General features: G+C 42.4%; 1 protein-coding gene across 4 annotated transcripts in view; it reads left to right on the top strand.

Moving 5' to 3' along the window:
* The window catches only part of GRIA2 (glutamate ionotropic receptor AMPA type subunit 2), a 232105-nt gene that overhangs the window by 72647 nt on the left and 132239 nt on the right, over positions 1-27219 (top strand). For all 4 annotated transcript variants that reach the window (XM_088475313.1, XM_088475311.1, XM_088475309.1 and 1 more), the window contains exon 3: positions 23286-23525. In XM_088475313.1, coding sequence (XP_088331439.1) covers positions 23286-23525 — 240 coding nt within the window. The remainder of the gene's footprint in view (positions 1-23285; positions 23526-27219) is intronic.

Raw genomic sequence — 27219 nt, 5'->3', positions numbered from 1 at the left:
CCAGCCGGCCCTTTACTTATGACACAGGCGCACGCTTGGCACTACTTTGTTGATGCACGTGCGGCTACTGCGCACACAATTCACAAACACAGAAAATAATTTTTTTTTGGTTTGGACTGGAGTGTACTTTCGGGGGTTACAGCACCCTTTAACGGTCAAGCCAGCCGGCCCTTTACTTATGACACAGGCGCACGCTTGGCACTACTTTGTTGATGCACGTGCGGCTACTGCGCACACAATTCACAAACACAGAAAATATATTATTTTTTTAGCACTTGGGGGGAGCACCCCTGATGGACAGAGCACCCCCTGGACAACACTACAGCACCCCTTTAGGACTGGGACACTGCACAGGACTTTGGAGTGGACACAGCCCCTATGGAGAACTGACTGCACAACACAGTCCAGCCAGCCCCTATGGACTTTGAAGTAGTGGACACAGCCCCTATTAACAACAGCAGCACAGCACAACACAGCCAGCCCCTATGGACTTTGAAGTAGTGGACAACAGCAGCACTACACTACACTACACTACACAGCACTAACTCCCACCCTCCCTCTTCACTGTCCACAGCCGAGTGAGAAAATGGCGCCGACGCGGGTACCTTATATAGGATCCAAAACCCGCGAGACTCGGAAGGCGGGATGATGACGTTTTGCCTCGATGTCAGATCCGAGTCAGGCGGGAAAAGTCGAGCCTGACTCGGATCGGACTCGGATCGGGGGGGCTCGGGGGGGTTCGGATTTCAGAAATCCGAACCCGCTCACCCCTACTTATTATGTGAAGATTCTGGCTCTATAAAGGTCTGACAATTCATAAAATAAATTAATCATAGAATGGATTAAGATTAGAAAAATCTTAGTAATATACTACACTAAATCTAACAATAAATTGACAATATTAGCTGAATTCTATAGCTGATGTTACAATATGTTTATTTTTAGTATTACATATTAAACATAATATTTACCAAATGTTTTTCTTATCTTGCTTCATAAACACATAAAGCATTGATAATACAGTAATGTTTCATTATTCCACTTTTAAACGTGGTAATTTTTTATTGTGCATATTTCTATTTACTGCTTGACTGATTAAGTTAAAGCAGCAATCCTGTAAAAAAGCAGGTGTGTTTTGTAGCATAAATCACTGCCATTTTTGTTTGCCAACAAGCATTATTTTTAAAAATGTATTCTTATTTATAGTAAGATAGCTAAGACTATAAATACATGTTTAAATGTAATCCTATATATACGGCTTAATGCTGGATATAATTTAACTTTACAGATGGGTTCTCTTACACCTATCCTTAATACGCCATGCAGCACAAGAAACCTAAATTTACTAATAATCGGGGTTGGCCCGAATTGCAAAGTGATTCATCTCGATGTAATTTGCCTGAACTCGGGTGATTTAATCTCTTTTTCTCTCTCAAATTTACCAACAGGCGATTTGAGGCTAAACGAGTTTGCCGATGGTGATGTAGGTTGATTTTCTCGGGTGAATTTAAAGCAAACTCAAGTGAGTTACCTCACCCGAGATTGCAGTGATTTCTTTCTGCACAACTCTCCCTAGCAAGCAGCCTGCACATATCAGTGAGATATAATCCCTTGAGCTGTCATTCACGTGTCATTCACGTACTGTAACAACATGCGTGTTGTTACAGTGTGTCCCGTGGCCCTTATTGGATTTCTGCAGAGAACATCCTGGGACAAAAGGTGAGTATTGGTTCTTTTTTTCAGGTACTTCCATAGGATTCTTTACGTTGAGAAGGGGACGTGAACATCTGGCAGTAGGTGAGTATGCGTGAGTGTGTATGGATGTAATAAATCTTTATTTTTACGGTGTGTCTTGTGTTGTTTACTAATTTCTTTACAGGTGAACCACACGTACCAGCGGCCCCTTAATGCCCCACATGCTGGTATTTCTGGTTCTCCAAGTACCAGTATGCGGGGGAGGCTTGCTGGAACCTGTAGTTCTACTGTAAAGACAATGTTGTTAATTCTATTTTTAACACTACATCATACACTATCAACCCGACACCCACCACCCCGGGCTATCAGCTTAGGCCAGGGGTGCCCTGGAGAGGGGGGCCCCTTTATTGGAGGGGTCCCCAACTACCCAGGGATCCCTGGCCTAGGCTGGCTAGCGGTCAGGGCTGATGCTACGGCTGGGGGGCCCAGTGAAAGGGCTCCCCTGGCTGCGGCATCAGTCCCCCGCTAAAAAGGGTCCGGAGCTGGTTTTAAATATGCGGGGAACCTCACGCCAATTTTTCTCTCCCTATATTTAAAGCCAGGTCCGGCCCTGCTGCCTGCTGCTGGTTCTTATGGAACCATACACATTTTGTTCCCTGTAATTTTAAGAACCAGGACTGGCTGGCAAGTCCAGGGCTGGTTAGTCTCTTGGGGGGGGGGGGGGGACCCTACGTAATTTTTTTTTAAAACATTAACCCGTTTTTAACCATTTTCAGAAATAAACATACACAAATCCCAATGATTTGTGTATGTTTCTGACCATCTCGCAGCTCAGGGGGTTGAGAGATTGAAAAGTGATTTTGACAGAGAGTTTGCTCCTATCTCACCCAAGCTTGTTATCCCGATTCTTGGTAAATTTGAGAAATGCATGTTTTAGGTAAAAAGTACTTCCGATTTGGCCCGATGGTGATTTGATTCGAGATTGCTATCTCACCCGAGTTTTACGAGTGAGATGAGAGAAATCTCTCTATCTCACCCGACTTTTGCATTTAGTAAATTTGCAAGCAGGAAAAATATGAATAAATCACCCTATCTCGAATCTTAGTAAATTTACCCCTTGGTGCGAGTGAGACCCAAGTTCACGTATGACTTGGCTTGCGACCAATTGTCTTTGTTTTTCATCTTTGTCACAAACGGATGTGACAACCAGCTTCACGAGACTGCACTGATTAATTTGATACGTGACACTTGTATATCTATGTGCGACTAAATTTGTATATGAAGCACAACAGGACTTGGCATGGAAAAAAGCAGCAGCTGCTGCATCACAGCTCTTTGTATACAGACTCAGTCGCACACAGATGTACAAGTGTCACATACTGTATCAAATTAATCAGTGCAGTCGTGTGAAACTATTTGTTGCATCCTTTTGTGACAGACATATTTCAGGTGAAAAAACACGCTTGGCACAAGTCGAGTGGCAGGGGACCCGTCGCGCCGATAAATGGCTGTTTAGCACGACTGCAGCAATTGTGGTTGAAGGCCCACCGGTGTTTTTAAGGGAGATAGCTTCAGACGTGATGACATCCTTAAAGCTGCATGTACAGTATGCATGAAATTTCACTTAGCTCTCTAATCATGTAATTTTGCCCATTAAATATTGCAGCAGAGGGAGTATATGATTGGTCATCCCACTCACGCACCCCTTTTTATTCATAACACAGCCCTGGTTTTTGGTTGGAAATGTGAGATGAATAACAGAGCTCTGTAAATAATGGGATGCAGTCATGTGACACAATCCCAATGGCAGAATGCCGGCTAGGGATTATTGATAGGCGTCAAAATACCAACGCCTATCATAATCCCGATGCCAGAATCTAGAACGATGCTGGACCGAACAAGGTAAGTACGGTCCATGCGTCCTCATAAACGCGGAGGGGGGAGGGGGCAGGGTTAGGTTTAGGGTACCCCGGGGGAATTTAGGGTTAGGCACCCCCCGGGAGGGTTAGAGTTAGGCTAGGGGAAGGGGGATAGGGTTAGGCACCCCCCGGGGGAGGGTTAGGGTTAGGCACTAGGGGAGGGTACGAATTACGGTTAAAATAACAAAAAGAGCATATGTTGACCTTATTTGTTTCGACCAATTGCATGTCGACCTTGTTACCCTGTCAACATTTTGGCCTTCTGTCGACCATTTACCGGTCAACCTTTTAACCATGTCAACCTTTTGCCTGTCTACCTTCTGGTATCTGTCTATTTACTATCTACAGTAGATACTGTCTATCTATCAATCCACACCCCTTTTGCATATCAGATTATTTTAGACCACTGCTTATGGGTACTGGAATCTAGCGAATTTCATAAACAACAAATAAAAACATTATAGCTCCACATTGTGTTATATTGTATTTAAAAGTTAATATTACAAAGCCATAAAAATAATAAAACAGTAGCAAAATATCTACCAGATAGACATAGGAGCTGGGTACCAGATATTAAGAGAAAAGGTACACATCAAAGTGAAGTGTCTGATGGTGAATCTGGTTAAACAAGGTTCCTCCACTGTTAATCTGTCCTTTTACTGCCAAACAGGTGCCTGCAGCATCCTTGTCTTCCACCAACACATTTCGTCTTTCTCAAAGTGCTCCTGGGCAATCTTTATACCCCCTATCCCTCTCACATGTCCATATAGTGAGAAGATATATAGAGGAGAAGCAACCAGTAACCTCTTACCTGTGAAAATGTTGGCTGCTGCTTCCCAATGTCAGTTACATGCTGAGAGTGTGGCTAATGTCACAGCTAGCCCCAAAAAGGGCTTCGTCAAAAGGGATGGGACACTATCTAGGACACCCACTGAGCATATGCCGGCCTTAGGTGCTTGTCAGCAGCAGCTCTTCTGCAATCTGTACAATAAAACAGAAATGTCTAAAGCGCCAGAGCCACACCTGTGATTAGGAGTACCTGCTGCTGTTCAAATAAGGGTATTGCTAACCCCACAATAACAGACACTAGGAGGTAAATTTACTAAGATGGGAGTTCTATTAAGACGTGATGTTGCCCATAGCAACCAATCAGATTCCAGGTATTAACTTCTAGAAGGTGCTAGATAAATGAGAAGTAGAATCTGATTGGTTGCTATGGGCAACATCACTTCTTAATAGAACTCCCATGCTAGTAAATTTACCCCTAGTAGAGAAAAAAACTGCTGGTAAACCTAATTAATAGACAGCCTTTGTGTTAAAAATTAACGTGTTTTATTGGAACAACATATTTAAATGTAGACGAATGTGTTGTAAAATGTCAGACACATGAAACAATATTACAATAAATAGTCACAATACACAATGTATGGAACAATCTAAAAATAAATTTTCACAAAAAATTATACTATATGAATAAAAATGCATTAAAACATTTAGCATGCGATAGCATCAACTTAGAAATTCAAACAATATTAGCACTGTCTTGAATATTGTTACTTAGTATCCAGTCAGGATGCATTTAGTTTGGTACAATATTGTGCAGATATAAAGGCAGGATGAAGGTTTGCCGGTAGTTCTTTTAAATTATTTATCCTTCTGTTGGAACAGAGAATTGTGATCATGCCGGACAATACTTCCAATGTAAGAGTTTTTAATGGACTGCCTGCGATATCAGAAAATTTGCAAAAGTTGAATATCCTGAAGTATCCTGATAGTTGGTGACCCGACAGGCTGCTGGGACCGGGAGCTGCAGTATGTATACTCTCTATGTATACTCTCTATGCTAGGTTTAGACTCTTTATGCAGCGTAGCGGCGGCTGCAGTGTCGTAACTAGGGCAGGGCCGCCGAGGCTCGTGCCCTTGGCACCGTGGGACCGGCGGTACGGGGGGCGCCGCCGGCCAGGGTACCAGCCCGTCCTAGTTAGCCAGTGTAGTGCCGACCTCAGTGAGTGCGGTCAGCAGTGCACTAAACATTTACTCAGGACCAGCGTCGTCCTGTGCTGCACAGACGCACTCCTTCCTTCCCCCTGAGCGCTTACCCAGTAGCGCCAGAGGGTGGTAGGCGGGCTCAGGCTAGCCAGTGCATTTACACACACATCACTGCCGATGCGGTGGCGATGTGTGTGTTTCAGCAGCCAATGAGAGTCAGGCAGACTCTCATTGGGTGCTGCTGCGCCCACTGCAAGAACCGGGCTGGAGCTCACTCATGAGCCCCGCCTTCCGGCTCCTGCAGTGGGTTATGGGAAAGACATCATGACGTCTCCCCCATAATGCAGACAGCGCCAGCCCGGGAAGATCGAGGTGCAGACAGTGGCGTGAGCAGGAGCCGGAGCGGGCATTCAGGTAAGTGTTTTTTTTTTTTACATGTGTGTCTGCACTACTGGGGGGCTGCATCAGGAGGGGACCTCTACTGGGGGGGAACTACTACTGGGGGCACTGCATTGGTGGGGGGCTTCTACTGGGGACTACTATTGGGGGGACTACTACTCCTGGGGGAACTGCATCGGGGGGGACCTCTACTGGGGACTACTACTGGGGGCACTGCTGTGGGGGACTACTACTGGGGGCACTATATAAGGGGCACTGCATAGGGGGACCACTACTGGGGGCACTGAATAGGGAGGACCACTACAGGGCGCACTGTATAAGGGGCTTTGGATAGGGTGAATCACTACTGGGGGCTTGCATAAGGGGGACCACTACTGGGGGCACTGTATAGGGGCACCACTGCATGGGGCACTGCATAAGGGGGACCACTACTGGGGGCACTGTATAAGGGGCACTGCATAGGGGGGACCACTGCATGGCGCACTGCATAAGGGGGATCACTACTGGAGGCCTGCATAAGGGGGACCACGTCTGGGGGGCACTGTATAAGGAGCACTACTGGGGGCCTGCATAAGGGGGACCACTACTGGGGGCACTGTATAAGGGTAACTAATGGGGGGCTGCATAAGGGGGACCACTACTGGGGGTACTGTATAAGGGGCACTACTGGGGGCCTGCATAAGAGGGACCACTACTGGGGACATTGCATACTGGTGGTACTGTATAAGGGGCACTACTGGGGGCACTGCATAGGGGGGACTGTATAAGGGGCACTGCATTAAGGTGCATTTGGAATGGAAAAGAATGTTCAGAGTGACGAGAAAGGGGTGTTGGTCATGTTGACACGCCCCATTTTTTTGTGCGCACACATGGGGGGGGCCTCAATTTTTCAATTTGCACAGTCTCTGGGGTTTATGTATCAAGCAGTGAAGAGCATGGAGGAGTGGACCAGTGGAGAAGTTGCCCATAGCAACCAATCAGCTCCTTCCTATTATTGTATAGACTGTACTTGATAAATGCTGCTTCACAGCTGATTGGTTGCTGTGGGCAACTTCTCCACTGGTCCACTTCTCCACGCTTTTCACCTCTGTGGACTTTTTTAAGCTGAACTAACAATATTCAAGACAGCACTAATATTGTCTGAATGTCAAATTTTATGCCATTGCATGCTAAATGTTTTAAAAAAATGTTTTTTTCATATATTAGATTGTTCCATACTATTAGTATTGTGACTATTTATTGTAACATTGTTTTATGTGTCTGAAATGATGACACGTACATTTACATTTAATTGCGTTGTTCCAATAAAACATGTGTTGTTTTTTTAACTCTTTCTGCAGTCTGTATCATGTTGGTTCCAGTATAAGTAGGTAATGTGCTATCTCCCAATCACAGAATCACACTGTCTAAAAGGCCAAGCAGTTTATTTATATCATGGAATTTCGGGGTGATTTATATCCAGGTATGTTTAGCATTTACTTGCTTGTAACACTTTCAAACTGTCTTCACTACTCTCCAAATACAGTGTTAACTATATTCCAGCAGTGTAACGGAAAAACAGAAGACTGCAGTACATTTTCCCAGAGAAGATATGAGTAAATGATGAGAATGACTGGTGGATTTAACTATATGACATATAGGAAAGTACATATTTAGCTGTTGTGGCTTAAGCCCTAAATCAGCTTACCTGGGGTCCCGAATTTCATCATTGCAAGTGTGTATGAAGAATGTCCTCTGTCGTGCTGTTGTTGTACTGTACAGTGCGAGGGAACAAAGATCTAGGGAATGGTGACAGGGTAAATAAATGACCTTTGTGGCAAAACCTGGCTAGTATTTGAATTGCCCTGTCCGAGTAGCTTCCACAGTATGCAATGGTATGGAGGTACTGGCTTGTTAGAGAGCAATATAGAACTACTGACTACATGATAAACTATGTAAGGCTCTATTTAGTGTCTGTTTTATAGTTATATTTGAAATGTTAGCAACATTAGCTACTCTTAAGCTAATGAAAAAGTATTAGTGAACATTTGTGTCATTATTCAATGAGATTCCAGTCGGGGGAGTAAGCATGTATTTGTGAAGTGTGATACTTCAACTAGCTGTTTTCATACTAATTACTAACCAATGGAATGGCATCATTGCACAGCAACCTGTTCTACCATCTGTAGCTGATTATGGGTGGAAGTATAACAGTGATCAGCTGCTGCCAGTAATCTGACCTTCATTTCTATATCTAAATACATCAGGGTTTAGAATTATAAAGCTATATAATGGCTCTGCAGTCATAGAGACAGATTTAGTTGCTTTGTTTGTATATTGTTTTGTTATCTCTACTGCATTTATGACATAGCATTGCCTTGCATCTGCTCTGTAATTTACAGTCAGTCAACTATAACTTTCAGATAAAATATAATGTTCTGTATGTAGAGATACAGAGAAAAACATGGTAAAGCAGTAATTTCAATGGAAAAATCAAAGTACTGCGTTGCCTGATCAGAAACCTATTTCTGGAGTTTTGCCTTGGGGTTCAGGCCATACAGAATGTGAAACCGTACTGGTGCTGTGTGTTACACTAATACCCCTTTTACACCGGAGCTAAAACCCAGGTTATTGCAGAGTTAACCCGGGCAGCTCCCTGGTGTAAAAGGGGAGAGGGTTGGATCGCCGGTACGAGTGACCCAGTAAATCTACCCCAGGTAAATAGCAGGGTTTAAAATGGGTGTAGCCCGTGAAACCCTGCTGTGAAAACAGCGCACTCCGGGTTACGATGACCTGGAGTGCGCTGCTAGCCGGCCGATTGGTACAGCTTCAGTGGCGCTTGGAGATGACGGCATCTCCAAGCATCCACTTTCACGCCGGGAAAGCTGGGACTATGCAGACCTGACTCCGATGTGAGCGGCGCTGGCTAAATTCCGGGTCTGATCCGGATAGGAACTCTGTTCCAACTCCGGGTCAGACCTGGAATTTTGGTGGAAAAGGGGTATTACTTGGACTACACAGATGCAATGGGACTCACCCCCTCATGGTGGCCTCTCCTCCGGCTATGGTGAGGTATGGCTTCCTCATCAGCAGGGCCCCTGAATACAATGGTGCTTAGCACAAAGTACCTGATGGAGGGAACACATATGGTCAACAAGTGCAGTGTAATAAACAAATTTTGGGTGCCAGACCATCTTGTGACAAAAGACCTCCATATCCTCCAGCACAGTAATTGTAACCATTACAAGCTCTACTTTACCAACACAATACTTGCAGCACATGGTAAATGCTGTATATATTAAAATTGACGGTTTCAAAAGATTACACTTTCCACTCCACACGAATACCTCCAACACCGTCTTACACATATGACACAGCAGTGAAATTGCAGCTCATACGTGGTGTTGCTGAGCACAGTGGTTCTACAGCATGTCAGTCTTTTATATGCACCATACAGCATACAGGGGACTCCAGATTCGAAGTTCATTGCACTTCGTCTCAACCACTATGGCACATGTGGCACATCCCTTCACGCAGTTACCCTTCACGCAGTTACCCTCTTTCCTATCATCACCCTGCATACACCTTCTTCAGGCAGACATTTCGACATCCCAATATTCAGGGGCTCTGCCACTATAGTACATTCCACTATCCAGGGACCCTCAATATCTGACATGCTAGCAACATTCTCAAGACCTTCAATATCATTCACTGCTGGGCTCTTCTGCAGTTGGGACTCCATCTTGAAATGACCCCCTCACTATGGGAGCACTTCTCATGCGCTATCAAACGCTCACTCTCTTACACATGGGTGTCTCTTCACAGGAAATCTGTCACCGATATTCCACTGTGGCACCAGGCAGCACTCCCAGTCAAATCCACTGCATGGGTCTCTCTCCTGTTGTGGGGACTTTTTCAATCAATGCAGATGCTCATTGTTTCTAGCTGCAGTTGCATTATCTCTGCAGCACTTTTCTTACAGATAGGGACTTCTTATAAGGAGACCCTTGTCTATAGGGTCTTCTTCTTCATATATAATGCGGCAAATTCATGCTTTTCCCAGGAGCTTCTTGTAAGGGGGCCCTTGTCTAAGTTAACGTTTATCCTAAGTTAATTGCTAAACGCATTGGTCCTCTCCTCCCCTCTCTTATCCACCCTGACCAAGTGGAGTTCATGGCAGACAGACAGGCCTCGGACAATACCCGTAGGGTTTTTACCCTGATTGATGTTGTCTCTGCATTGGGGACTGGCTTTGTTTTGCTCTATATAGAAGCAGAGAAGGCTTCTTATAGATTCTATTGGTTATACATGTGATCTGTTCTCTCCTGATTTTATTTTCAATGTCATATTTTCTCTTCTATTCTAGCTTTATATACTGCCTCTTTTGCTTGTGTGTTTAGTAATGGGATTCTGTCTGGTTCGTTCGCCATAACTAATGGTACCCGTCAGGAGTGCCCTCTTTTCCCTCTTGTTAATGTTTTGGCTGTTGAACCTCTTGCTGACAAAATTCAAACTGCTGGGGACTTCTTGGGAGTTGTGGCTGGCTATGTAACTCATAAACTTTGTCTCTATGCAGATGACATTCTTATTTTTACAAAGCCAGAACCCTCGTTGCCTTATTTACACAATGTGTTAGATAGTTATAGTGGAGCTTCCTATTACAAGTTAAACACTTCTTAATAACAATCTCTCAGAGACACCATACTTCAGCTCCGCACGAGATTTAAATATAATTGGCAATCAACTTAATTCCTCTATTTGGGTGACCAGATTCCTAGGTCTTTGTTGATGGTTCTTGTTGTTACTATCCCTGCCCTCCTTAACCAGTTGTCATCCCTTACTGAATCCTTTAGATAAATGCCAGGCCATACTGACTAAATACATTTGGAAGAATACATCCACAAAAATTGCTTTATGTAGAATGTCCCTTACTAAAAGGCAGGGTGCTTTGGCAATCACGATCTTGCTTTATATCAGGATGCATGTTTCCGTGCTCAGCTCAGACACTGGACACATCCCCCCATGACTAAGTGTTGGGTAACTTTAGAAACGGCAGCCTGTGCATGCTTTCGGTTGACTGATCACCTGGGAATTGATATACACTACTTCCTACTGTATGTTCAGATGCTTAAACCGCTGTGAAATACATATTAAACTTTTTCTATCAATGTTTGTTTTCTCTTCATGTTTCTGTTGGATCTCCAATATGACTCCGTACTTGACCTTCCCTTTTTCTTTTCTGTACCCCAAAAATGTGTGATATTCTTAATAAAACTACCAATGTTATAAAAAAAATAGTCTTTTACTGCAAGAAGCTTGCCTTGACTGCCTCTTGTTTTATCATTATCTAGATTGCCTACAACAATATCCATCCTGTTGTAGCTGCCACTTTCTTCTATTATTTCGGTAGATCTAACTGCCAGTTGCTTTCTTAATATCTCACTGATTTTCCTAGATGCATGTATGCAAGGCATATCATTAATAAAATAGCCCTCCTCTCTGTCCCTTTATGATTAAACATATTACGCAGATGTTTATGAAGATAATATATAATATGGAAGCCAGTTTTCCAACACCTGATATGTGTCTTACATATATGTTATTCAATCTGTTGCCAGAGTCAGCCAGTGCCAACTACACCCTTTGTTGTTTTGCTGATGGCAAGTGACTTATGCAATGGTAACTGGATATCACATAGGGACACACATCCAAAGGTTGTTACTAATAAAATAAAATGTCTTAGCCTTAATTAGGATAATCTTCCAAAAAATCTAAATCAAAATCAAAACCAGCTCTTATCACTTGGGGAAGACCACATCGGCCATTATTTGGCTCCAGAGCAAGCAATGAATATTATATTGTGTGTACAGCCGATATGTCTGTGAATGACGTCGTTAACATGCATATCGCGTCGGCCCTTCAGCACGGCAGATGCTGATATATCTTGCAGATATATCGGTACATCTGCCTGTATGTACAGGCGATCCACACACTGACCTGTACACTGGCCCGCAAGAACCGTGTATAATGATGTCACTACTGGTTCCTGTGGTTAGACAAGTCAGGCGGCGAATTGATAAGTGTAGGCACAGTTCGTTTGTGCAGAACACTTACCAAGTCATTGGATCATTTGGCCTGTCGGGCAGCCTTCCTTTCCCTCATCCTGATGTGTACCCAGGCTTAATTGAAGTCTTTTAAAAACAAGCGATTAATAATAATTAGCTTTGTACACAATCATTTTTGCTCACCACAGTGCCATTTGCAAGTAACATGCACTTATACACACAGGTCAACCAAGGTATGAAGTTTTGTGGTTTATACCTTAAAGACTACCAGACTCCAGCCTAACAACATTCTACTGTGAAGCATCAGAAAAACAAAGTAAAGCACAAAAAGTGGTAAATAAGTCACTAATATCTACAGTATTACATAGCAACTTCTCCACATTAACTTGTCCCTCTTTTGTGGTTTGGTGGTCTCTAGCTGTGTAACAGTGGTCAATGGAGTCAATATTTTGTTCCTTTTTTCCCTTTTTTAACATTAAGCCTATTTCTCACTTTTATGTTGAAACTGTTTTTTACTTGACTGCACATTTTTGACACGTTTGATAGAGATGTTTTATTGAGCCAAGTTATAGCCTCCTCGGAATACTATAAAACAACTGTCCAATTCAGCATTTTAACTTGTCCACTTTTACCGTTTTCTTTTTTTTATTGGTGTTAACATCTCTTTTCTAGAAACTTACTGGTGCAATAACATTCTATAACCTGCCTTTTTTAGCTGCAAGTACCGAACACCTCTACATTCAAGTTACAATGGTACATGCTTGACTTTCAACAACAGTTTTTCTATACACGCATACATACAGACACACACACATATATATATATATATATACATATATATATATATATACACACTGTATATAACATGGAAAAATCGCACACAATTTCTTTAATGCTGTACTGTGCCCAGTAAAAACAGGCTCAAATAACAGTCACTTTCGTAACTCCACCAGCATCCTTGTAAAGGCATAAACCAGCACTCCAATTTGTAGAAAAAAATTAGTAATGCATTTATTATTGAGTAGAAAAAGCCATTCCATTAAATTATGTAAGTACAGTACTTATCATGAAGCATAGGCAGTAGGGAATACATAGTTCTAAATCCCTGCCTGACAGCTGTTTCTGTGTGTTACCACCTTCCCTTCCTCAAGCGTCTGCTATAATGCATGCTCTAAACAACTGGCTTTTATAGCCCCCAAACATCATTACATAAAGTGCTCTCACTTGCAAACACCCTCCCACTGTCATGCTGCCATCGGCTGGTCACTCCGTGCAACTTCTGGTAAGCTAAACCAAAATTGCATGGACAATAGCTAGGCGAATGAAAATCAGTTCCGTCATCATGGAAGTCACATCATCGGACCCGGCAGACGTTTCTAAATACTTAAATAACATACATGCGTGACCATGGTGCGTACAACTGGAGAATGCTTCATATACCATGAACACTCTTGTTTATAATACAATGAAAGTTGCAACGTGACATCAAATAATTATAATGTCTCTTTCCACTGTGGCATAAGTTTCTGACCCAAGATTTTCCTAAAATTCCTTTGTTGTATATATTACCCAAGATACATAAATCTCTGACTTCCAGGAAGGCCCATCATCTCCTCCAGGGGCTCACTGAGTCAAGGTCTGTCACAATACATAGACTACCATCTACAACCGGTAGTGCAGTACTTTCTGAGAGATACCTCTGACCTTTTGAACAAAATGGATTTATTTGGTCAACCACCCACTTAGTGTCTTTTGGTAACACTAGATGTGACTAGCCTTTATACCAATATTAAACAGCATAAAGGAATGGAGGCTGTAAGCCAGTGGGTCTCCACTAGCCCACACTATGTAGGTCCACCGACAGAATTTATGCTCCTTTTGATGGCAATTTTATTGCATAAAAGTGTTTTTTTGTTCAATAACGTTTTTTATTTGCAACTTAGGGAACTGCGATGGGGTCAAATTCGCCCACCATTCCATTCTAAATTTTTGTTTCTGCAGCTCTTGCTCCATACTTGCCATCGCCAACTATTGTCAGTTTGTCAGTCAGTTTGTATCTAAATCCACAGTGCCTGGCAATTTCAGTTGCCAATTCAACACAGTATCCTTCATTCCCTTCAAACTGATCTGCTTTTTTCTTAAACATCACATATGGGGCTTCCTAAAAAATCATAGTCATTATTTAACAAGTTGAGAATAATCCCATGAATGATATTGACACTGGGCATTGTAATGCAGGCATTATCCAAATCAAAAAATACAGTGTATGTACTGATAATAATGACTAGTAGCAAAGCCAAGCATATATATACAGTACTGTGCAAAAGTTTTAGGCAGGTGTGGAAAAAATTCTGCAAAGTAAGAATGCTTTAAAAAATAGAAGTGTTAATAGTTTATTTTTATCAATAACAAAATGCAAAGTGAGTGATCAGAAGAGAAATCTGAATCAAATCAATATTTGGTGTGACTACCCTTTGCCTTCAAAACAGCATCAATTATGCTAGGTACACTTGCACAAAGTCAAGGATTTTGTAAACAGAAACAGCTATGCAGGAGTCTTAAAACTGGAACAGCCAAACTCTGCTACAAAGGTGAGGTTGTTGGAGACTGTTTCATATCACAGGTCATACACCATGGCAAAACTGAGCACAGCAACAAGACAACATTGTATATTGGGTGTGTGAGCAACATAAAATTTGTACAACTCTGCAAATGGACAAGTATACTGTACACATTTTCTTTTTACAAGCAGTTTGGGAGCAACATAAGCCATAGCTCTGCTGAACTCTGAATCGGGTCCTTAGTTTTGCTACTTGCTGTAAAATAGTTTTACAAGTTTACAATTTTCTGTATTACTCATAGGTAATTTAACATGTGGTGATTGTTTATTGGATCATGGATGTAAAAAATAGAAAACAAATGAAAAAATAGTTATCAGTATAATAAGTTTTGTGTTTATACATTCTGCAAATATTTGGACTAAACCAAAGAGGCTTTGCTTTCTGGAGTTTGGTACATAGGGATCAGACTGTAGTCCCCATTGATAATAAGTGTTCAGTAGCCTTTTATTGGAGATGCCTGTGAAATGTCCTGCATTAGGTTGTTATTACATAGTGGAGTTATATAAAATTATGCAAAAACTCCTGTTTCTGCATAATTTTATAAAAATTATATTCAACTAGATTAGGCCCCAATTCATAGTAAGCCACACAGCAGGTACCCCAATTCATAGTAAGCCACACAACAGGGCCCCCAATTCATAGTAAGCGACACAGCAAGTCCCCCAATTCATAGTAAGACACAGAGCAGGGCCCCCAATTCATATTAAACCACACAGCAGGGCCCCCAATTCATATTAAACCACACAGCAGGGCCCACAATTCATAGTAAGTCATGCAGCAGGGCCCCCAATTCATAGACACACAGCAGGGCCCCCAATTCATAGTAAGTCACATAGCAGATCCCCCAATTTATAGTAAGGCACACAGCAGATCCCCCAATTCATAGTAAGACACACAGCAGGCCCCCAGTTCATAGTAAATAACACAGCAAGACCCCCAATTCATAGTAAGGCACACAGCAGGGCCCCTAATTCATAGTAAGACACACAGCAGGACCCCCAATTCATAGTAAGACACACAGCAGATCCACCAATTCATAGTAAGCCGCACAACAGATCCCCCAATTCATAGTAAGCCACACAACAGGGCACTCAATTCATATTAAACCACACAGCAGGGCCCCCAATTCATAGTAAGTCATGCAGCAGGGCCCCCAATTCATAGTAAACAACACAGCAGATCCCCCAATTCATAGTAAGGCACACAGCAGGCCCCCAATTCATATTAAACCACACAGCAGGGCCCCCAATTCATATTAAACCACACAGCAGGGCCCACAATTCATAGTAAGTCATGCAGCAGGGCCCCCAATTCATAGACACACAGCAGGGCCCCCAATTCATAGTAAGCCACATAGCAGATCCCCCAATTTATAGTAAGGCACACAGCAGATCCCCCAATTCATAGTAAGACACACAGCAGGCCCCCAGTTCATAGTAAATAACACAGCAAGACCCCCAATTCATAGTAAGGCACACAGCAGGGCCCCTAATTCATAGTAAGACACACAGCAGGACCCCCAATTCATAGTAAGACACACAGCAGATCCACCAATTCATAGTAAGCCACACAACAGATCCCCCAATTCATAGTAAGCCACACAACAGGGCACTCAATTCATATTAAACCACACAGCAGGGCCCCCAATTCATAGTAAGTCATGCAGCAGGGCCCCCAATTCATAGTAAACAACACAGCAGATCCCCCAATTCATAGTAAGGCACACAGCAGGCCCCCAATTCATATTAAACCACACAGCAGGGCCCCCAAATCATAGTAAGTCAGACAACAGGGCCCCCAAATCATATTAAACCACACAGCAGGGGGCCCAATTCATAGTAAGTCACGCAGCTGTGCCCCCACTTCATAGTAAGATACACAGCAGGGCCCCCAATTCATAGTAAACCACACAGCAGGGCCCCCAATTCATATTAAACCACACAGCAGGGCCCACAATTCATAGTAAGCCATGCAGCAGGGCCCCCAGTTCATAGACACACAGCAGGGCCCTCAATTCATAGTAAGGCACCTAGCAGGCCCCCAATTCATATTAAACCACACAGCAGGGTCCCTAATTCATAGTAAGTCATGCAGCAGGGCCCCCAATTCATAGTAAGACACACAGCAGGGCCCCCAAGTCATAGTTAGCCACACAACAGATCCCCCAATTCATAGTAAGCGACACAGCAGGTCTCCCAATTCATAGTAAGCCATACAACAGATCCCCCAATTCATAGTAAGACACACAGCAGGCTCCCAATTCATAGTAAGGCACACAGCAGGTCCCCCAATTCATAGTAAGGCACACAGCAGATCCCCCAATTCATAGTAAGACACACAGCAGGCTCCTAATTCATAGTAAACAACACAGCAAGGCCCCAAAGTCATAGTAAGACACACAGCAGGGCCCCCAATTCATAGTGAGACAGACAGCAGAGCCCCCAATTCATAGTAAACAACACAGCAAGGCCCCCAACTCTTAGTAAGACACACAACAGGGCCCCCAATTCCTAGTAAACAACACAGCAAGGCCCCCAATTCATAGTAAGGCACACAGCATATCCCTCAATTCATAGTAAGTCTGCCATATCAGCAGATGAAGAAGGTGCTGGGGTGACAGGGGTATTATACCAGCACAAGGTTTCGAGGGACTGGGGGTACCATGTAAGCAGATTGGTATGGGCTTCTGGGGAGACTTGATATGAGCAGAGACAGGGTATGGTAATGGAGAGACCCAGTGTCAGCAGATAAAAGTGGTAGCCTGGGCGAGACCCAGTGTCAACAGTGGGGGGGGGGGGGGTGTTGATGTCATGTCAGTACAGGGCTAAGGGAATACATACCAGCAGGGGTGTGGGAGATATGTCAGCAAAAGTGTTCCAGGTGACTGGTGACTACCATGACATCAGAGGGGTATGGGGTACTGGGGACACGACATTATCAGAGGTAGAGTATGGTACAGTACTTGTGAGACCCTGTGTCAGCAGAGAAAGGTGGTAGCCTGCAGAGACCCACATCAGCAGACGGGCTTGGGGGAATGGTGATACATGTAAGCGGGTGGGGGACAAGCATGGGGGATACATGTCAGCAGATGGGGCTGGGTTATTGGGGAGATATCTCAGTATGTGGAGGACTGGTGAGGTGCCGTGTCAGCAGAAGGTGGAAAATAGAGACCCCATTTAAGCAGGTTGGGGGCCTGGGATGTTAGGAACATGTTAGCAAAGAGGAGCACAACTATAGAGAATCCATACCAGCTTGGTAAATGTTTTACTGTATGTGCCCAGGCTACGGGGCCCCTAGACTGCTATTTAGAATACAGACCTCACAGCCCACAGTGTCCCGGCAACACGCACTGACTTGTAGCAACTCCTCTCTTCATCACCCAGCAGACACAATGAGCGTGAACCATCTCCCGATCACCTCCAGCTAGTTCAAGCAGTCACTCTCTTACACCTGTCCTCTCTCTGTGGTGGCTGCCATCTTCCCATTTTCATAGGACTGTAGGAGCACCGAGATTCACAAACATGTCCGCGACCACTCTCACTTCCTGATTTTGCATTCCCGGACTCCCATCACTGCCCCACCTCTGCTTTCCTCCACGGAGGTCAGAGGGGTGCTAAATTAAGGTCAGCATTTCTCTGGTTAAAAACCGGACAGGGCGGCAGTGCCACATGTCGGGCTGCAGCCAAGTGGCGCCCTCCTTAGTGTGTCACCCCCTCTGCAGTGTACCCTGCGTAATGGTAGTGCTGGCCCTGACCCCAACACTTTATCTTTGATGTAACCCCATTGCATTGCTCGCTGCATAATCTCTGCCGTATAGTTGGAGTTTGGGGGTGCCAAAAGCAGGACTTTAGGGTTAGCTGCTATACATGGCTAAATAGTGCTTTTGGGTGCGCACACACAGCATGGGCGCCAAAAAGGAGCAATAATTGAATTGCTCCATTGGGCGCACATTGCATTTGGTGCCCAAAAAACAATTGAATCACCCCAGTGTATCTCCCTTTTGATGCATTCAAGCGGACTTCATCTTTCTATGTCAATGGTCATATGCTCGATAGTCTACCTCTGAAGGAAATAAAGACAAAAAATCAAATAATGGCCTTTTATGTTGTACAGTATTTTATATTTGTACTGTTTTTGTTTTCAAAATAAATATTAAACAATATAAAAACCACATACAAACTGCAGACTGGACTGGTGTGGGTTCTTTTCTGCTGTAAAAGTCTAGATTTTCATATTTTTTATGTGTGTTAAAGTTTTGTGTTGTTTAAAATGCATAGAGTAAGCTGTGTTCTCATCATTACTATTTGACAGTCTGACATTAAAAAAATAACTGTGAAGAGCTGGTGCTGCTTATGCTCAGAGCAGCTGTGTAAGGCAATGTGCACACAAATGTTAATTAATTCAATTTCTCCTCCGCTCCATTTTTGACAGCTGTACAGAAGAGATACAGAAGATCATTGATCTCTATGGAGAGATGCTGGTGCAGTGCACATGGCTGCCATTCCAGAGCTGTGTGTGCTATACCGGCATCCCTCCATATAGAAGGAAGGATGATGTCTATGTGAGCTAATCAGTGTTTAGGTGCAAGGCAGATTTGCCTGTTTTCACTTTCTCTACACGCACGTGCATGCACACACACACAACAAGGTATCATTTCACACAGAGCATACACTGGGATTTGAAGTAGGGTCTCCAGGAAGCATCTTTGGGGTAATTTTACTAAAGGGAGAGTTTTTAGAAGTGGAGATGTTGCCCATAGCAACCAATCAGATTCTACTTAACTTTTCTATTTAACTAGCACATTCTAGAAGATAATAGCTAGAATCTGATTGGTTGCTATGGACAACATATCCTCTTCTAAAAACTTTCACTTTAGTAAATTTACCCTTTCGTTAGTTACCATTAAACTGTTCCGGAAAACTATAGTAACCCCACCCAACGCTTATGTGTTTAGTATAATAATCACAACATAAGTAACCCCACCCAACGCTTATGTGTTTAGTATAATAATCACAACATAATGCAAACTTGCATTACTTTTATATGGTTCACACCTTTCTAAGACTATTGTCACTATTGCGAATTCAATCTATTAATGCAGTGATTCCCAACCTCGGTCCTCAAGGCACACTAACAGTCCTGGTTTTAGTTATATCCATGCTTGAGCACATATGGTTAGGCATACTTGCCAACTTTCTCTGATTGTCAGGGAGACTCCATGAAATACTAGCAATCTCCCTGTCTCCCTGAAGAGTCTAGCAATCTCTCTGATTGCACCTTACCTCCATTATGTAGCTGTTATGTAGTAAAAAACCCAAGATATATACATACAAATGGGATCATTAGTATCATTTCCTTGCATTGGTTATAAGGCACAATGATCCCTATGGCTACATGCATTTTCTGAAAAGTATCAGTGTGTTTTCATCTACAACTAGATCTTACTAACTGCTTTGTGGCTCCTTTACATCTGGATGTAAACCAAGTTTATGACACGCCTCTCAGATGTAGCAGTACACGTCCACTTTACCGCCGCGCTCATAGGTGCTGCTTTCACAATCTCCCTGAAATGCTTTTTAAAAACTAGGCAAGTATGTGGTTAAGTCAAAATAACCAAGGTACTAATTAAGTCCCCTCTGCTCAAGTATGGCTATCCCTAAAACTTGGACTGTTAATGTGCCTTGAGGACTGTGGTTGGGAACCCCTGCATTAATGGAACAATTGTAAACTGCCCATTATTACTACCTCCCCTTGTCCGGAATCAGTATGTAATACCGCCGGCCGCTAGGGGTGAAGATCCTGACAGCGGATTTAGGTAAGTAATGCTATCCCTACCCCCCTAACCCTAACCCTTCCTTAGGGGTGCCTAACTCTAACCTTCCCCCCTAGTGCTTAACCCCCCCCGCTAAGTGCATAAACCTAACCCCCCCCCGTCCCCGCAGCCTAAACCTAAAGCTGGCCACACATCTAAAGATTAACTGTCCAACCAGCCAACTAGTTGATTGGTTGGAATGAAAATCTGGTAAGGTATGAAAGAAAATGACAACCAGCAATTTGCTCCCAAACGCCGGAAAAGATCAAACATTTAACAAACTTGTCTGAACAATCATTTTCATCTGTTTTCTGGCATTTAGGAGAAAATTGCTGATCATCAGTTACTCCCATACGTTACCAGGTTTTCATTCCAACCAATCAACTAGTTGGCTGGTTGGACAGATAATCTTTAGATGTGTGGCCAGCTTCAGTCTCCGGGGCGGTGCCTAACCCTAACCTCCTCCCGGGGGTGCCTAACCCTAACCCCCCCTTTCCCTAGCCTAACCCTCCCAGGGGGGGTGTCTAACCCTAAGTTCCCCCGGGAGCCCTGAAACTTAACCCTCCCCCCCGCTGCTGTCCACGCCCGGCTTACCTTCGTTCGGTATGTTGTGCGTCGGGGCTCCCGGCGTAGGTCTAATGACGTGCGTCGGGATTTCGACGCCTGTCAGTTCCCTGCCGGGATTTGACAGTTTGGAAGCCGGCGGTCGGCATTTGGACCGTTGGCTTCCTGACTGCATCTCCCTTGTCCTGCACTGACAAAATCCATGCTTCTTGCTTCAGTTTGAAGAAGACAAATAACCTCTGGGACAAATCCTCTTTTGTAAAGACTTTTTTTAAAAGCGGTAGCAAAACAAGTTTCTCACCCTTCACCCCAGGTTGGCATAGATAGGGGATAGATTATTATAATAGCAGAGTGCCCCTCTACCTCCACCAATCCCTGCTTTATGCTACCTCTTCAAATTTATGTAGGTGGTTGATGTGAAACTTGGGTACATCAGTAGCCCAGATTATTAGCATGGTGGCCAGGCTGCTTAGAGTGTTAGCTTGTTCGATTAGCCTAATGAAAATGCAAATTGTTAAACATAGGGGACCTATCATTGATAAACTAAGACTGTTTTTGATACATCCACAGAATAGATTAATATTAGGCATGATTGTTTTTTCACTATCGCTAATTTATATAATGCTATAGTTTACCGATTGGTAAACTAAAGCAAAAACGAATGAATCTAGTGATTTTGGGGCATCATGAACCATTTGTGATAAAGTACTGCTTATCCGGCTTTAGTCGTGCATTGCATGCAGTGGTTCTATTTATGTATTACTAGCTTGTAAATATTCACATATATCATACCTTATTTGGTTATTTATGTACTGTATGTTGGCACACAGAAGTGCCGTCGAGCTTATTTTGTATTGTAAGTAACAATAAACTGACTACTTCTTTTATTATCCTATGATATATTTGTTAATGTGTTATTGTTCCTTCATTGCATTAGTAAGAACATTGCAGTTATTATACTATGCCCCGTATAGCTAATCGAGATGCCTAAATACGATAAAGCACATTTCTGCATCATCTGTTATTCAAACTTCATAAATTACATTGCAATGGTTTTACCTTACTTCACTTTATTAATGACATAATGTCATGTATGTGTTTATTAAGCAGAAAACTGCTAAACTAAACTGCAAAATATTCATTACAATGTGGCAAAATTGTGGAATAAGATCACAACTGCAATTTACTTTGTGGAACGTGCAATGGATTTAAATAAGGGCTTGAATAAAATTATCTGAGAGAAATGTCACCATTGCAGATAATAGTATTTGTATGCATTGAATTGGTAATAGTATTTTTCACATACATTCTTGAAATCTAATTGTATAGTTGTAAATGACTCTAGAGTAAATGAGGGAAATGTATTTATTCATATTTATTTGCTTTACATCTGAAAACATTATGTGATATTAATGCCATAAATTACATAACTATGGGACAAAGCGCCACTTAGTAAATTTACCCCATCTTCTTTCTATGGATTTTGTTCAATACAAAGTATGTTTTAAAGTTCACCTTTGTTCTTTGATATGGTAAATATATGCATTCATTGTCTTAATATGTTCTAAGATTTTTGAAAGTTATAAAAACAAGACATTTGTGATAAAAATGCCGCACACAGAGACTTGGTCTTCAAGGTTCTTCTCAGTTACTGTGAGGAGCAGGGCCGTAGAGAGCGGCCACGGGCCCTAGTACTAAGTTGGGGCTTGGCCACTTCGGGGAGACGTGGCCACGGCCCATTTTAAAAAATTAGTAAAAACAATATCTGAGGGCTGGGGGGCATAAGGGATGTGAGGGGTGGTGGTGTGTGTATTCAGGAGGAAGTTTCTTCCCATAGGTATAGGCTGCTGTGGGCAGGGCTATGTGATCTGCAGTGGGTGCCCTGCTTCTTGCAGATTACATATCCCCAGCTGCCAGCACCTATGGAGAGAAACTTATTAATGAGTGCACGCACCCCCTATCTTCATGTCCCCTCCTCCTCGCCGCTAAACAGGGACGCGCCGGCAGTCACACAGACCCTTCAGCAGCTGACCTGTGCACATCTAACCAGCCCAGGCCTGGTGAGGAGCACTGCTGTTAGGCGTGATGCCCCAAATTATAATACGAAGGCTCTACATGACAAGCATTCGGTATAATACTTTGCATTGGGTTTTGTGAATGTATTCTAATGCTGCTTTGCAAGTGTTATGAGTATAAGGTAATCAAAGCATGCACTGATCTCTTGTTATTTTTTTCTTTGCAGTCTGCTCCCAGTTTTCAAGAGGAGTCTTTGCTATTTTTGGATTTTATGATAAGAAGTCTGTAAATACTATCACATCATTTTGCGGAACTCTTCATGTCTCCTTCATAACCCCAAGCTTTCCAACAGATGGTACCCATCCATTTGTTATTCAAATGAGGCCGGACCTCAAAGGAGCGCTTCTTAGTTTGATTGAATACTATCAGTGGGATAAATTTGCATATCTTTATGACAGCGATAGAGGTAAGTTTCAATCTGTTTTACTAGTAAACTAATACTTTACTTTTACAAATAACTTAATACACAGCAAATGTAAACTACACATGTTAGTGAAGCCACAGAGTAGACAAGACTTCATTAGAATAAAATTAATACTAAAAGAAAAGTAAATAGCAAAAAAAATAAATATATGCAAATTCTATGTGTAATAATGAATTGTTAATTTTTGACATATATGGTCATTTGTGTTATGGGAATTACATAGATCACAGGGTCAAACAAATATTTTTGATCACAATGTTAAGAGAAAATTGGGTTTAGGATCAACTAAATGTCAGTACTGTATGTTAAATAAAGACAAGTCTTTAAAAAGATGTTTGCTTCCATGGACCATACAGCAATTTGAATTAGGCCAAACCGCAATAACATCACAAATGTAACATGTGAATAATAATACTTTTATGTTTAATTAATTATTGCCTTCTGGAAACAGGGATGCAGTAGGGCTTATCAATGCTCATTAAAGAGATATAGCAGCAAAAAAATTATTCATTTCACATTATTCATTTCACATTCAGGAATAAAATTAAAGCAATTAATCATTAGTAACTCTAATAACTTTGGTAAGGCCATAATAGAAAGGAAATGCAATATTCTCAACCATGTATTTGTTTATTCACAGATGTCAGTCTGTACACAATCAGTCATGATGTTAAAATTAAATGTCTAGATGTTAATGTGATACCAAAAGGTTACATTTGCTAAAGATATTTTCAGCTTTAATAGCTTTTATAGTATGTAAAATAATTTGTGGATTTAAATAAGTATTTATTTTCTGCATTTCAAGTCAAAGTGCGTCCCAAATGCATTTTGTGTATGATTAAAATATTACACATAATATACACAAAAGGTCTGCTAACTGGCATTGTTCTCGTTAAAATATAATTATCTTTACCTCATTTTTTAAATTGTATTATGTTTCATGTATAATGTTACATTCGGGTATGTGGGACTGCAGAGTTTCCATGCTCTCTGTGGAATATATAAGTCTCAGTAAAGAGGTAAGAGCTGCTGGTTGGTAAGAGTAGTTGTGTTTATTATCCCCCTCTAAGTTTTTATTCCTGCCATCTAGATGATGCTTTAGTTGTTGGCTGAAGCATTTAATAAATAGTAAAATGTGACAGTAATAGACTGCAAGAATGCACTACTCAAAACACAAAAAACAATATACTGTAAATTAAGTTGATATTTTTTTTATGTAAATAGTACCATTTAATAATGCAAGCATGACCATAGCTATGAAATGAGAGATACTGTATAATATATATGGGGTGGGATGGGATTGAAATGCCAGTGACTGTTTAGCCGTTGGTTCAAACGCCGACAGCGGTTGCCAGACAGGATCAAGATCCCGATAGGGGCAGGTAAGTGCCCTAACATCCCCTGTCCCCCTGTTAACCCTAAACCACCCTTAGTGGTGCCTAACCCTAACCTACCCCTGGTGGTGCCAACCCTAACCTCCCATTACCGCTCCCTAAATCTAACCCCCCCGAGGGGTGCCTAACCTTCCCCCTAGGGGTGCCTAACCCTAATCCCCCCCCAACCAAACCCTAACCCCGCTAGACTCCCTAATCCTAACTCTCCCCACCATGGCTAATGCTAAGGGCGCCCCGGATTTACCTTTTTTCGGGATGTCGTCCTTATCGTTCTGGCATCGGGATTATGATAGTTGTCGGTATTTCGACGCCTAGCATAATTCCTAGTCGGCACTCCGCTGTAAGGATTGTGACCAGCGGCCACAAATGACTACATCCCTATTGGGTAATGTACTCCCTACTGCAAATTGCAAGGGATAACACATCCCAGACCTCCAAGGTAACTTCTAAAGTCTTAAAACTTTACAGTAACGCTGGGTACACACTGGCCGACATATCAGCCTTTTAATTGTTAGGTCGATAAATCGTGTTTGCATCGGCCAGTGTGTACCAGCGATATGTCTGTGAATGACATTGTTCACAGACATTGCGTTGGCTATGCAGCACAGCCGATGGCAGATATATCTGCAAATCGTGCTGTGTGTACGGTTGGTCAGACGACCATCCGTACACACAGACGACCATCCGTACACTTGCTGCACAGGCCACCGCGGAGGAGGTTGCAACGCGACCCCCGGCCAGTGGGACCCCCGGCCAAATTGGAGTGATGGTTGTTCAGTGTGTATGAACAACCATCATCTGCAGATATATCTTTCAAGAGTGTACCCAGTTTAAGGGTGCATTATTTCTTACAATACTAAAGTTATCCTAATGAAGTGATGACCTCTGAACTCACAAACTACAAGCAATGACATAAGAACTCACTGTTTATATAATTATTATTAGCAATTTATACATGCATATTATATATACATATATTATATCACATGTAATATTTCATATTTATTAATAATGGTGTATGCCCGCAGCTTCACTCACGTGGATGTCTGATATAGCTCAGCGGAACTAATTTTACAAAGACAATAGTGGCATCTAATATTGTGATGTATACTTTATATTGTAGACATTGATCTCAAAATGTCTTTGTAAACAAAATTGCAGTTTTTCCTTCAGGGATTAAAGGAATTAACACAAAAAGATTCTCAGGGCTACTAGCTTGTGAGCAAGCCACATAAAGCTGCCTACTGGAGAAGCAGCTGGTCCTGAGGTCTACGACTGCAGCCCTGAGCATTTGTCCATGTGACTTGCTGATTGTCATAGCAATGCAGACGCTTACAGGAAACTGCAGGCGCTTAAAATGAAAAGGAAAATTGTTGGGGATAAGGGGTATATTTGGTATAAACACAGTCTCACCTGCACAAGATCCCATTAAAATCTTTGCCTCAATTAGGTTCCTCTGTAGAGTACTGACTTAAAGTTGGGTTCTGTTGCGTAACTCGGGTGGAGTCAAGTTCCGCAGAAGCATGATTGGAACACCAACTTTCAGTGCAATGCTGTTTGCTGGAAGTCCAGCTGCACTATCTTGTACATCCAAAATCTGTTGCTACTTAGCCTAAAGTAACACTGCAAGGTTGCAGGTAACATGAGCAGCGACTATATGAAATGTAGTATTTGTCTTGGTGCACCATCTACTGGATTGATATGTATACTGCAACTTTATTAATCAAGTTAAACTGCCTGATCAGTGCTTAACATATAGTTGGATTTTACAGAGGAATAGATCTTGAAATATGCATATATATGTATATATGCATACATATATAACTTTGCATTTTGGGGTGTGAAATATATGTATATATTGTATGTATGTATATATATGTATATATAGATATACAAAGTCAGAAATCCACTGCACTCGCCACCCCTAGATTTGGGGTGCAGACCTGCACTCGCCATTCCCAGGACTGGGGTGTAAGTGGCCTGTGACCACATTGCTTAAATAAATAAAATCAGAAAACCCAGCACTCACCATGTTTAAACACTCATAATGATGTATAAATAAATAAATAATGGAGATTTGGTTCATGGATTGATCAATGCATTTAAGCCCGCAACCCACATCACTGGACCCCACTTTATATATTATATATATATGGAAAAAAAAACGCACCTACTTGCAAATTAGTACCAGGGTGCCAGGTCAAATGTAGGGGTACAGCATTTCCTACAGATATGCTCAGGCACACGGCTATGACTCTGTACTTCTCTGTCTGACGCTAAAC

Source organism: Taudactylus pleione, unplaced genomic scaffold (genome assembly GCF_031769625.1).
Source record: "Taudactylus pleione unplaced genomic scaffold, aTauple2 ptg000170l, whole genome shotgun sequence".
Taxonomy (NCBI): Eukaryota; Metazoa; Chordata; class Amphibia; order Anura; family Myobatrachidae; genus Taudactylus; species Taudactylus pleione.
This window is presented reverse-complemented; position numbering and strand designations above follow the sequence as displayed.